This window comes from Numenius arquata, chromosome 3 (genome assembly GCF_964106895.1).
Source record: "Numenius arquata chromosome 3, bNumArq3.hap1.1, whole genome shotgun sequence".
Classification (NCBI taxonomy): domain Eukaryota; kingdom Metazoa; phylum Chordata; class Aves; order Charadriiformes; family Scolopacidae; genus Numenius; species Numenius arquata.
In genome coordinates, this window is record NC_133578.1 from 54,277,441 (window position 1) to 54,291,660 (window position 14,220).

At 40.6% G+C, this 14,220-nt stretch overlaps 1 protein-coding gene across 1 annotated transcript in view; it reads left to right on the forward strand.

Moving 5' to 3' along the window:
* Positions 1-14,220, forward strand: part of LAPTM4B (lysosomal protein transmembrane 4 beta) — a 58,468-nt gene that overhangs the window by 38,001 nt on the left and 6,247 nt on the right. The window contains exon 6 of the mRNA XM_074145549.1: positions 1,334-1,429. Within this exon, the coding sequence (XP_074001650.1) occupies positions 1,334-1,429 (96 nt within the window). The remainder of the gene's footprint in view (positions 1-1,333; positions 1,430-14,220) is intronic.

The following is a 14,220-nucleotide window of genomic DNA, read 5'->3' on the forward strand; positions in this document are numbered from 1 at the left end:
TAAGTAAAAATACAAGATGGGCACCATCAAAACACATTGTTCTCCTCATCACTCTCATGTGTGACTACGTGGGAAGTGGAAAGCTCCAGAGGAAACTGTTTAGTCCCACCAGCCTTGTCCCTGGCACGTTGAGGATCTAACTCCTGCTCCTCCACAAGTGTTACTGCCTCCTGTCTTCCTTCCAGTCACTCTGCTCATCTCTGCTGGCCAGAATGGAATCAGTCCTGCTGGTGAAGGAGATGACAGATGTGAGCACTTTGCCCAACCAGTTCAAAAAACGGGGAGACAACTAGCTGTTTGCCAGGCAGCAACCCTACCCAAAGCCAAGTGAGCTCCAAGAACAAAACTAGTGAAGTTTATGATCCTGTGGCAGGATTATTGCTGCAATAACAAATTTTTGTTTTATACTGAAAAAAAATGAAGTATTTTTAATAATGGTTAAAAGGTCAGAAATAATTTCATATTTCAATAAAAACTTTTACACTGGCATTTTTCTCTAGTCAGGCAATAATAGGAAGACCCCAGACCATTCCAGTCATATGGAATACATTGATTTAATGTCAGATTAAATGAAACAGAGTATTGAAACAGTGCGGGTGATATATAAAATCATAAAATAGTCAATGGCCAGGCTTCCACTCACAAGACAAGGTGGATTTCCTGTATGATGATTCTTCAGTCCCCAGTGTACTTGTGCTCTTTTTACTGGGGTTTGCTTCCACTTTCTAATACTAATAACACCCAGTTGACAGCATTTAAACATACTTATCATGGAGGAATCCAAAACTAGTTTCTATTTACTTCTTGCTGCTGTCCCTGAGACATTCTTCTGGGGCTTTGAGCAACCTGCTCTAGTGGAGATATCCCTGCCCATGGCAGGGGGGTTGGAACTAGATGATCTTTAAGGTCCCTTCCAACTCTAACCATTCTATGATTCTGTATCTGCAGCATCATTGCCCCTTGTCCTGTCACTAAAGGCCTTGGTAAAAAGTCTATCTCCATCTTTCTTATAAGCCCCCTTTATATATTGAAAGGCCACAGTAAGGTCTCCCAGAGCCTTTTCTTCTCAAGACTGAACAACTCCAACTCAATCAGTATGAGGAATGGTTTTGGATTACTCACAGAGCATCTACATATACTTAGAGTCACTGCAACCAGCAAAGTGACCGTCCCATGCTTCTATCAGGCTCATATTCTTATTTTATATAAATAAAAAAATTCAATATTTATATAAATAAAAATATTCAATTCTTATATAGAATTGAAATGCTCTAAAAGAAAAATGTATATGATTTATTTTCTGCACAGAATAATAAATCCCTTTTCTTTGCAGGGTTACTTGATAAGCTGCGTGTGGAACTGTTACCGATACATTAATGGCAGAAACAACTCGGACGTGTTGGTGTACATTACCACCAATGACACTGCGGTAAGGGTGTTACATCGCAAACATTTGTCTAATATTATGCATTTAATATTTTTATTTTATATTAATTTCTGACTGCTTTGTTAACCATCTAATTCCTTTGAGAGTCCTCATCTGTTGGTTATGTTTAGACTTGAGATTTAAGAGTCTGGTGTGCTATGGTTACAAATCACATCTATTGCTAAAATGCTGGTTTTATTTTATGCATAGTCTGTTACAGAACGTATGTTAAGCACAAACTACAGCTTACCTTGTGGCCCCAGGAATGACCCCCATCTCTGAGCTCTCCAGATGTGTGATGATGTGGACAGTGGGGGGACTGATTAGGACCCAGGGATGCCATGGTCTACACCCACTGAAAAATGTGGATTTAGCTATGGAAACTGTGATTTAGGACACTCAACATCTGGTGTAGTGCTTTGCACACTCACAGAGAGGAGCTAAAAGGCAACAAAAGTTCAGTGATTCATCTCCCAGCACATGATGGGTTTTATATAGTAAGGAAACAGAATGAAACAAAGATGAAAGTAATGAATAACCAGACTTTAACCTCAAAGAATGGAAAGCATCGTGTCACTTTATAGTAGTTTAGTGCTGACATGCATATGTTCAGGCCGCAACTGCTAAGCAATCCCTCCCTTGTTGCAGAAGGTACTGAAGGAATACAAGAAGAGAGAGTCCCTGGAAAGAGCCAGTTCTGTTTGCAGCGGTATCTTTATGGAGCTGCTCAGTTCCACCCAAACTACACACTGAGGGCGCTGTGCCAAATCTTTCCCTGGGGTGACTCCACTGGCTGATGTAAGGAGGGTCTTTACGTGGTTTACATAACAGAATGAGAGCAGCATGAACTCGGTCCTTTGGATCATCTGGGTAAAATTTCAGGATTGCCTTCCTCAGGTTTTCCTAATCGTGGGTGGTCTCCACATACTGAGGTATTAGACCATCAACTTTAAACCATTGGATTAAGTGATTCTTGTGCAGCCGCAAGGGCTTAGAAAACTATCACTACTTTTACGTGAAAGTTGTAACTCTTGCATAGTTATTTTTCTTCAATAACTGGAGCTTTAAGAAAAGCATAAGAAGTTTTACAGACTACGATCACAGCTGGCAACCAGGATATTTATGTATAAAAATATGAGTTTATTGAAAGCTAAGAAGTATTACTGCTTTCTTTACTGGAACCTACTTTGAGTAAAACCAGAAGTTTTATGTGAAATAATTTTGATAGCTCTTTTGTTCAGCCTGTGGGTAGCTGTAACTCAGTTTCAAACATTGCTAACTCTACAACTCACAGAACTGGCAGGCTCAGTGGTTGGAGAGTGCAGATGGGTTATCTGGGAAACTAAATTTACCAAGGCTTTTTAAAAGTTGCATTTAACCTACCTGCACTACCGCTGCCTTTACAAAGCAGAAGACTTTGGTGTTTGGAGATGCCTGGTTGCCAAAACTCCTCTTGGTACTTTTGTATTTAGCAATTACAAAGGTGCTGTGAGCTGACTCCTCGTCTTTAAAGCACTTGTGTTTCTGTGAGGAAAGGAAGCCCTTTTATCCCGTTTAAAGGTGACATATTCTTGTACTGAGAATTTAATTTAACTTTGCTTATCTTGATCTTACAAGATAGCTACAGCAGAAGCTTGTCTTAGCTGTTTAGAAAGGCTGTGCATTCCTAGCTAGTGCCCTGACCATTGGTCTCTTCTTCTTTCCTCAATATCTACATCTCCTATATTTTATTATGGTCAGAATCCCTTGCTTTCAGGTATGTCGTTCATTCTTTCTAAGTTCATAGATTCATAGATTGGTCCAGGCCAGAAGGGACCTCCAAAGGTCATCTAGTCTGACCTTCCCGCAGTCAGCAGCGAATGCTCAATGAGATGATGTTAGATCAGGTCCTAAGAAAGAGCTGTTTGGGAATTTATCAGCTAACCAAAAAATTGACCCAAAAATTCTTGCTCAGGAGTACAGAAAGGCTCCGGAGCAATACTGCTGGGGAAGAGTTTCTCAGGCCCAGCCAGAGAGGCAGGAGGAGAGAGAGTCAATAACAGCCTGTTGTTTTAATTATTTATTTGGTGTGGAGGCAAGCTTCCTTCAAACCCATGTCTAGCTGCTTCTCTCCAGTCAGGATGAGTTCCTGTATCCCTAGGTGATTCAGTCAGTCTCCATCTCTTGCACATCCTTCCCTGACAAGATCCATGGACACTCGCCAGCAGAATGCACTCAGCGATGTGATGGAGGAGCTGACGTGCTCCTGAGCGATCCCTTTCTTTCTTCTGCTTATTGCTGAGCTTCAACAAAGAACAGCAGAGTCTGTGGGGTTAAATCCTCATTCTCCACTGAGAATCAAAAGATTGTTCTTTTCTCCCTTCACTCCCCCAAATCACAGAGTCAAAAATATTTTTTTTTCTATGTCTACATGGAGAGACATCAGCAAAAACCACTATTCACATGACTATAAAAAAAGTAAGCTCAACACAGTTGGATAAAAATGGTTTCAAAGCGAAGTGTGGAAGAATAGGACTTTGACAGTTGGGTGTTGAGGACCTTTGAGAGTTTAGGACTCTTGAAGAAACTTCATGAAATTTTGAAATTCTGTGATAGGTCACTGCTGTCTGTTGAACTGTATAGTATTCCCCCAACATTCAAGTGTACTTTTGTACTAAAACAATCTTTTTTCATTCTTATTGATGCTGGGAAACTTCTCTCAGCAGGGCTCCTTCGCCTCAACTTGCCTTTAAATGTCAAATTACAAGTTTCTTAAAAAATGTGGGTCAATCTCTTCCCTCTGCTTTGAAAGAAATGCGTCATTTTTAGAATCAAACCTGCTAACTGTGTTCCAACAGAGCTGCAGGTCATATGTGCAGGGCATGTTCTCATCTTCAGGGGCAGTTTTTTGATATATGCTTATCATCAGCATTAGCTGAAATAATACCAATCTTTACAAATGGAAGTGAAAATCTAATCTTAAATATAGGACTAGGCATAATAGCTACAATTTAGAGTAACAAGTTTTAAATTTAACCCAACACTTCAAAAATCTAGAGATCAGATCCCAGCTGCTACCTGCTAATATCCCTTGTACTGCATAGTAATTAATGCATCTCATCTACACTCTACACACAAGATTTTTTTTTTTAACATTAATGGGTTTGCAAGTGCTAGGCACTATATTGCAAAAAGCATTTAGTATGGAGTTTAGATATGGGCTAGAGTATGGGTTAGTTTACTGCCAAACTTAAAAGACCTAGTTTATATATTGGAATAATTAGAAATTCAAAATCATTTCTGCAGTTACATAAATATTCTCAATGAAGCAAAGAAATCTATTACTACAAACATTTTGTTACTGTGTCTTACCATTTTTTTGGAGAGCTGTCTTTGAAAAACATCTTAAAAATGAAATGTATTCCTTATTTCTATTATAATTTGCACTCAGGGGAAAAAGAAATCTCTGCCTTCAATAACAAATCATCAACAAATTCATCCTTGAATTCAGAATTCTATATACCTGCAGGACCTGTACTGAAAATGGAAAAGGAATGGGTAAACCCCTGTCCTCTAATAACCCTAATTACAGACAATTGAAGAGCTATAACCAATTGCATTTGTGTTATGATTACTTGATGATTGTTGTGTGCCTTTTTTTGAAGGATGATCTGTCTGTTGTAAGAGACGGCATGTCAGGTACAATAATTATTCTTATCTCTGATCTATGAACATCTTGGCAGAATCAAATTCTTGGGTCTTCCATTGCCAGATACATACAAATTTACTTATATCTTCATAAAGATCATTGTTTTCTCTTTTCTAACTTTAGAACTAGGAGTTGCCTGTTTTACCTGCTCAGAACCCTTGAAACATATATTCAAGAGTTTCAATTTAAATGGAAATATGACATTAATGACTGAGCTTTTCTTGAGAAGAACAATCAAATCTTTACTAACTGGGATGCTGTGGCACAGGAGATAGGAAGAGTCCACAGTTACTTACTGGCTGAAGCAGCTGTGAACCCTTCTGAGATGTTTGGATTACAGTTCTCTTTCTTAGGAAAGGAGGAAACTTTAATATACCATCACCAGGATTCGGTTCAAAAGATTAAGAAGCTGTGATTGTATATAATTGGTTCTGCAATCCAGAAAGTTGTTCTGAAAATAATAACCAGATTATCTTTTGTTTTACTGCATTTCTTAGCTTACCCCTGGCAAGGTGTGTAAGCACACTTAGACATCCCATCCAGATTCGACTAGGAGAATGGATAACTTCTTAAGCACAGCCACGGGGGCCTGCTTCTTGTTCCTTGACTGGCTGTGTTCAGGAAGTCCGTGGTGGGTCTCACAATTAGTTTCCCTGATTTCCAACATCAGGACTCTGTAAATTCATGTTGAGAGTGTAGAGGTCCCAACAGCAGTATTCATGCATCTTCTTGACTGGTCACGTGATGGAAATCTCCTGATACATCCTTCCAAGAGATGAGCTTTTGTGTTTTCTGTCCTCATACAGGACTGCTCTGCTAACGCCAGTCACTGGCACTCTCCGCACCTGTCATACCTTCTCTCACGCTCCTCGTGAGATCCTCTATACGGACTTCTCTCTGTTACCAGCCCCCAATTCAGTAACAATTCATTTTTAAAAATATTCAGCCATCTCTCTGCCGTCCTACTAACTGCCTAATTTTCGTACCACTAAAAGCCTTGAGAACAACTTAAGTGTGCACTGATCTGGGGGGGAAATTCCCAGCACAGAAATTTCCAGTTAGTTCCCCCTGATCAAACTGCTTCTTATAAATACTGCTGATAGATCCGAACTGTAACTAACCTCATAGCTACAGTTATTGGCTACCAGATAATCTGATTTTTGTCACTCACTGTAAGTGGTTTAAGCCACCCTTTTCACAAGCCTGCCATCTGGAACAAGCAAACGTCCTCCCCACCGCAGGCTGTGAACTGGATATTCCTGCTGCCCCTGTTAGGCAAGAGGTCCTCCCTCTGTGGTCCTTGATCGAAGTTTGACACCACGTGGATGTTCCCAGCTTGGCTCCATGAACAGACTGCATTATGGGGTGGCTGGTGCTGTTGATGAGAAGACCTGAACTTCTCATGCTCCAGGGACTGATGACAGTAGGACCCGGGGATCCGGCTGTGTACCTTAGTCACAACTGCAGCAGAGTCATTTGGGGATGTGTTATCAACTCCCCCTAACTTTTTTTTCCGATACTTCTCTCCTCTCGGTTTTTGGAGGTAGGATTTGGCATGGCAGTAGGGTGGCTCCCCACACTGAATCATAGTAACCTGAACATTTTTTTTTCCACTTTCCCAATCTGGGAGTGCTTTTTCCTGCCAACTGCTTCATCAGACCATGGATGAAGATTAATTTTCTACACTAATTTAAGCTGTGACAGCAGTACCATGGAAATGTTCATCCAATTTGGAAAAATTGCCAGTGTATGAGTATGGAAGATAACCCAAAGTTAGACATTTTGTTCTCTGGAGCAGGAACAGCTCCTTTGTGCTCTTCGATAGTCAGGGGATTTCATTTTGTTTATTTTTAACTCTCACTGAAGCCAATCAATGGAAGTTTCATCTCCGGTCATGATGCCAGTGGGGATAAAATGTAAAGCCCTAAATCTCTCTTCAAAGTGGGATTTACATCCTTACGTACTTTACTAAATCACTCCAATGGATCCTATCTGACGCACATTTATCCACAACAGTTAATAAGTTATTTGTTTTTTCAGCACAGATACGTTTCTTCTGTGGACATGACATCACCTAAATAACCTGTAATTAATCTGCCAACACTTTTGTTTTCCCTTTCTCAAAGCAATAGGAGACATACTTGAGAAGTGCAGAGTTAGGTCATTCATTCCTGCTGGCTGATTCCTCTGAGCAGAGGAGGAATATTCTTTGGTAAGACTGGAAGAGCCATTCTTTTTGTTATTGTGTTATTCTACATGTGTGGAAGGTGATTAGTTTGGCTATAGATGGAGAGAAGGACCCTTAGACTCATTCCAATTGAACAGACTGAAGCACGAGATGGAGCCCAGAGGCAGACAAACGATGTGCAGGAGCTCTTGTTTCTGACAGGTGCTTTGGGACCTACCAACTACTGAGCCAGTTTTGGCATGGTAGATGTCAGAGTAGAAGACAACTTGGAGGAAAATCCTGGTTTAAAGATATTTTCCACAATGTGGCATAAAAATCCTACAAACTTGGCAATGTTCACCAGGTAGCTGGTCTCATGTGGCAGTTTGTATGCATAACATTATTACTGGGCCACTAGATCAGAGGCATCTTTTTCCAGTGAGTAGTAATCAGAATATACTTTAAAGTGAGTGAACACCACAAATGAATACCCCCGGCATGACTCACTCTCTGAGCCCTTCTCAAGGCCTCCAGCCAAGTCCAGGCAGAGGACCTCTGACCTTCCCTAGTAGAAAAAGTCCGATAAAACTTGCCAGAGGGAAAGCAGTTAAAAAGGGAGGCAGAGAAGAGGAAGAAGAAGTACGGGCAAATTAAAAAAAAAGAAAGAAAGATAGAAGCAGAACTACCCAGCGCTTGAAGGAAAGACATGCAATAGCCTACATGAGATCTGGGAGTGTGGTTTCAGTGCTGGATCTGTTTATCTGGAGAATTGTGCTTATAAACATTCCCGGAGCAATGTCTTTAATCAGAGAATCTTCAAAGGCCTCAGGCTCCACGTGGATGCCAGCATCCACGTCTTACTAGAGTGTATGTGCAACGTGTGCACTTCCTCCTCTTCTGTTTGATTTTGAGTTGCAGAAAAGTATCATGACAGTTTGTGTCTGCCAACAAACAGCTATTCAGCTGCTCCAGCATTTCACATTTTACCTGCAGCAAAGTCCCATGTTTTGTCAGTTGTCCTTTAATGAAATTGGTTTTTCTTCTTTTTTTTTTTTTTTTTTTACCTTCCCCATCTTGTCGTCTATACTCAGCTCCTTCTTCCACTGCTTCCTTGTTTATGGAAGGATTTTGTCTTAAAATCTAGCATTCCCTGTGGTCTGAATTGCTTCATTCTGCCTGCTCCATTGCTTAGTGCTATTTCCTAATCACACTTCGTGTTATAAGTCTCACCTATTACTAAGTGACTGCTGTCAGAAGCCAGCTGTGCTGTTTGGAACAGGCTATTAATGGTGTCAATTTGGAGTAAATACCCTTTTAAGCTTAAAAATAAGATTTCCAAATAATTTTCACTTGGCATTACAGTCATTAAATTTACTTACAAGTTCAATTACAAGATCAAAATATACACGTTTATCTATTTTCCCCAGTAGATTTTAATTTTAAACACAAAAACTGTTTTTATGTTTGCAGCTCAAATACTGGAATTATTCTAGTACATGACAATTCGTAAGAGATTTGCAATAGAAATAGACAAATCTGTTCTTAGTGTTCATAATTAGATTAAAAAGAAGACAAGAAATGGGGATGTGTAATTTAAATCTCCCAAATCTTTTTGATTCACTAATTGGGAGTGTTGCAATGTAGGAAAGAACAGTGTTTATAAATTCACAGTGTTTCGTTACAGACCCTTTTTTTCTAACAGGGCTGATTCATTACCATCTGACAGCTGCTGTTTTGTGGGCTTCAAAAAACGAGTCGAAGTCTTCGGTATAATTCCAAGGATATGTATCAGTGCGGCAAAAGCCGATGACAACTTAAATCCCTGTTGCCAAGGATATATGAGTGCATAAGATGAGCCGTGTGTCAATTTTCCAGGTCAGGCTGAAGTCGTAGTTACACCGTGCAAGGAAGGATGGGGGGAGGCCTGAATTCACTCAGACAGGTATTGTTCAGACAGGGAAATTCAGCAGGGTGCAAGAGGCCACGTCCTGGTGGCAGTGAGCCACGCTGTGGCTTTAGAGCCATACAGTTGGCCCACGCTAGAAGCCCTGCCCTTTCGCAAAGCTGCTTTTCTCAGAGGTGGTCCTGCCTTCGGCATCAGCACCAGCTCATCTGGTATCGTTGCATCGCATCCCCTTGCACAGCGCAAGCCTGGCCTTTGCCAAGCGGAGGAGGAACTCCTCACACATCCCAGTTCCTCCAGCCCCAAGCTGGTTTCTGTGCCGAAACCCACTCAGCATCACAAGCTACACATACGCAGAAAGAAGATCAGCCAGCAGTTAGGTGGGAGGGAGCCGCTGCAGCTGGTGGTTCAGTAGGTGGCATTGTTCTCCTAGAGATTGCGTGAAAACAAAGTTCAGCTCCCTACCAGGGAGGAGCACCCAGCTGCTGGTTTTTTGCTGAGGCTGTGACAGTAATCCAGAGGTCTGGCTTCCTGCAGTTATTAATGGCTTCTGGTGATTTCTGGACCATTCTTTCAGTATGATTTCAATTCACTTTAATGGGTCCCAGAGAGCGGCTGTTCTCTTCCCAAGCATCCCTCAGGACTCTTCGTGGACAGAGGACTGACTGTCTGCTGCAGTCTGTCCTGACCTGCACAGCACTTGTGGTTGCCAGTCCTCTCTCTTATAGCAGTGAGGAAAGTGATGTTTGCTTTAAATGAACTCTGTGCCAATCGTCCCTTAACTTCAGAAAAACAAGCATTCGTGTACCAAATTTAGAAGATCTGCAAAAGTTGGTGGGAGTTTCTGGCTGACAGATGTTATACAGATGTGATTTACTAACATTAACAGATTTTTATATAAACATAAGACTTTTCCTTCAAGCTGTCAGCTTGTCACCTTTCATGACACTAGTACTTTGTAGTTTTAACACTATAATGTAGTTTTAATGGTTATAAACAAAGTCTTCACTTCAGCATTCACTGGGAAACACCTAAATACACTGTGCAAGAAAAATTGTATTTTACATGGCAACATTATACCTTACTTTTTAACACTGATACCAAAAGAATGTGTTTGTATGAAAATAAAAATTAGTGAAAAATATTTATGGAAGACAGAACTAGATGTTGGTCATCTCAAAATCCCAGATCTTACTGCTCCCAAATGTTATGAGAGTTCAGAATTTACCTCCAAACTTACAATTGGCTCATCTCTCTGTTGTGGTGCCCAAAGACTGACATTGGGTCACCCCATGTCCCTAGGCATATAGATAGGGAAAAATGATCCATCGGGTGAGAAGAAGATAAGATGGAAGACTTTCCACCAATATCTGTAACGCAAGCAAGGCTGTGATAACCACCCTCCCGGGAGATGACCAGTCCTATTAAACAATTTGGCTGCCCCGTGTGAGCTATTCATGGGTTCTTGTCTTGTTTATTTTTGAGCGGGATACACAATGTAATTGTAAAAGGAGATTAGGTTAGGAAGAGATGCATGTTAGTAATTAAAAAGTCCATCAAAAGATAAATGCTCTATCACAGCCTCTGCACTCAGGCCAACACGTCAACTGTTTGTTACACAAAGTATACTTCTCCAAGTCATCAGTACTAATGACATGCAGGCAAGTACCCCTTGAGAAAGCATGTGCTCATCCAGTAAATGCTCATTTTGAAAAAAAATTAAGGAAAAATTAAAAAAATAAATATGCTCTGTCCGTACAGAATCATGATGCACAACTAGAGATGCAGCTGTTTAGGGCTGGTCTCTTGTAGGAAAGACTTCTGTGGCCTGAGGTGGGCTACCCCTCCATGCCTTTGAATGGAGAAGGTAATTACACCATTATTCTTGATGACTTTTATGAGGTTGCACATGATGGAAAAAGACAATAGCTTCCTGAATCCAATTTTCTTCCCACGCAAGGGTAATCACAATCTGTCCCTAAATATTGCTGTGTCGTAGTAATATATACATTTATTCCTCTATCTGGAGTGCTGCAAACATTGTGCTGCTTCATTATAGAAATCCATAAACTCGTGTAAAGTTTCTTAAATAGTGTCTTGGAGAGCTGGTGGCTTGGAATAAACAAACACTTTTATCAAAGGGAAACAAAAGATACCAACTCTAACTTTCCACAGGTGATTTTGCAGCATTGAGTCCTACTTCTTTCCTGAATGGGGTTATAAATTATCTCTGAGCTATTCTGCTTCCAGTTACTCCATCTGTAATCATTCTAGTGTGGTTTCTAAAGGAAATGCATACACATAAACATGAATATACTTCCTGTACAAGTTGAGAGGAAGGTTTCTTGGGATTTATTTGACAGACAATAGATCATGAAACCCTCAAATAGTAATTAACTAGCATGTTTTGGACAAACTTTTCAAGCAAAAGCATCTGTGCATAAAGCAAAGTAAAACATCTCTCATTTCATATTAAATATGATTTGGCTCAGATATGAAGCTTTGGCCCTATACCCAGGGCTTTTTTATCTGGGGACAGGGGAAGGAGAAAAAGATGGGAAAGGATTTTGTAAACATTTCTCTCTGACTTCCTCAGAAACAGTTGCTTTGACTGGTCTCATTTGACCAGAGCAGCCATTTGCATTGTAAAAAGCCACCTCTGAAGCAGATATTTATAAGCATTTCTTTATAAGAATCGCTTTTAAAGGGCAATTGATCTCATCTGGAAGAACATCTAACACAGGTCGGTTCGGTGAAAGTCCCTGCTGCTCTCCAGAGCATGAGGGAAGCTTCATCCCAATGGAGGTCAGCTCTCTCCCCAGCACTCTCCTGACTGTAATGCTTCTCCACATGCCTGGTCCTGGAGCTCTCTCTTCAGCCTGGACCCAAAACTATTGAGTTTCTTAGTATAAAGAAATTAACTGTGGACTGCACTGCAGGGGAGCAAAGATCCTTAGTGGGATGAAACAGGGACAGAACAAGAGAGAATATGATAGAGTTCTTTAAAATCATGAGCGGCAGAGAAAGGAGGAACAACTGCTCACTGCCTTAGCAAAAGAACCAGGGGATATTCAATGAAATAGCTAGTGGCAGGTTTCATAGCAGATCAAAGAAGGTATTTCTTCATGTAACACCTAGATTAGCTGTGGGACTGCTTACCACAGGACATTGCAGGTGCTAAATGTCAACATGGGTTCAAATGCAGGCTAGAAAAATCAATGGAAGAAAAATTCCTATAAGACATGACCAGTAATTCAGCAAGTCCTTGACCTTGAAATTTCTGAGAGTTTGGAGAATATTCTTGGCAAGTCGTGACTGTATGTGCCTCCACTGTTCTTTCTTCAGTTCTTTTACTGTTCTGTCTTGCACTTCTCTTTCTTCATCATCTGTTATCATCCATCACTAATTGCTGTGATCTGGATGGTGCTTTCACCTGATCCAGTAGAGCTGTCCCTACATGCACGTGCTTAGCTGAAGCATGTTGAAAGCTAATCCCTACTTCTTTCTCCAGTGCTTATCTTGTATGCAACACTTGAGTGCTTCTCACCACAGAATTATTATTATTCCTGGTTCTTCACTACTAGTAAAAAGCTCCCTCTTCCCTGAAGTCTGTCAGTCTTTTCATATAGTTGGTGTAAAGTGTGTCTTCATCTTAAGGGGTTAAAGGGAAAACTCCGAATTCCCAATGGATTTAGTTTTAATACTTCCCAACTGTTTCAGTCAATCTCTCTCCCTGGGTAATTTGAGTGTGTGTAATCTACTGTTCTTTGGGGCCAAATATTGCCTGCTTTTCTGAGGTTACCTCAGAGATGACCAGACCAGATGACGCAAAGGTGCTGTTTGCACCTGCAGTTTATGAACGGAACTTTTAAAAGTAGCAGAAGACCTTGGGTGACACACTTCTGAGACTTCTAACAAGCCTGGGGCCTAAAAGCTCTTGGGCACCCATTATAGAAAAATCACATTTCTTCAGAAACTCTTGATAAATGCTACTTCTTCCCACACTATGCACAGAAACATATGAAACTTTTGAAAAGAGTCTGCCTCAATAAAATCAGTATATATAGTACCTTTCAGTAAATTTTGTACAGGAAATAAAACATGTGCTACATTAATAGGCTTATTTCCTTTCAAATAATTCAAATACAAAATTAATTATATCATCACTGATATTCACATATGTTCCAGTGCTCATTGTCATACACAGTACTAAAGCAAATAGCTGCCACCTTGCGCCTTGAGTCTCCAAAACAGGGCTCTACTGAGAAGACCTGGATTTCTGAAAATTTTAAGTAAAAAATTCAGATAGATTTTCTTACCAAATATTTGAACAGTTTCTTATCAAATATTTTGTGTGCCAAAAATTGTATTTTTAGCCAACTCTACTCAGTATACTAATGATCACCCTAAACCACTATGTTACCCCATCTTAATGTTACATTTTCCTCTGCAATCTCAGACTTCTCCGAAAAAACCACATTGTCAAACTTGACAGGAAAATGTTGCAAAGAGAAAATTATTCCCAGCCTCTCCTGCATACAGAGCAAAGCAATCAGCAGGCTACAGCTGTTTATGCACACAGCAATTTTCTGTTTTCCCCAGGTGATCTTTATTATATTTGCGTAGTCAAGAGCCCAACAGTAGACGTGGACTGTTGGGACTATCTTGAACTGGAGAGGTGGTCACGTCAGCAGCCTTCCCTGTAGAGCTGTCTGTGGGCTCCCTGCTTGCTTCACTGCAGCTGAGCATCATTTAGGTTGCAGTTAATGGCTCCTCAAAGCACCGCAGCTGTGGGAGGAAATTTCATCCCTCTTGGCTGGGTGAGTGACAGGAGAGCAGGGAAGTAAACATGAAATTAATAAATGTAATTGTATACCACTAAACCCTCTCCAAACTTCACAATAGCATCAGACCAGTACAAGTCGGTGATTGGTCTTGGGCTGGAATCACTGAGATGAAATGAACCCCAAGTAGAGAACTGGTACCACCAGACATGTGCTGCTTAAAACCTCATCTTTCGGTTCAGTTGTCTCTGA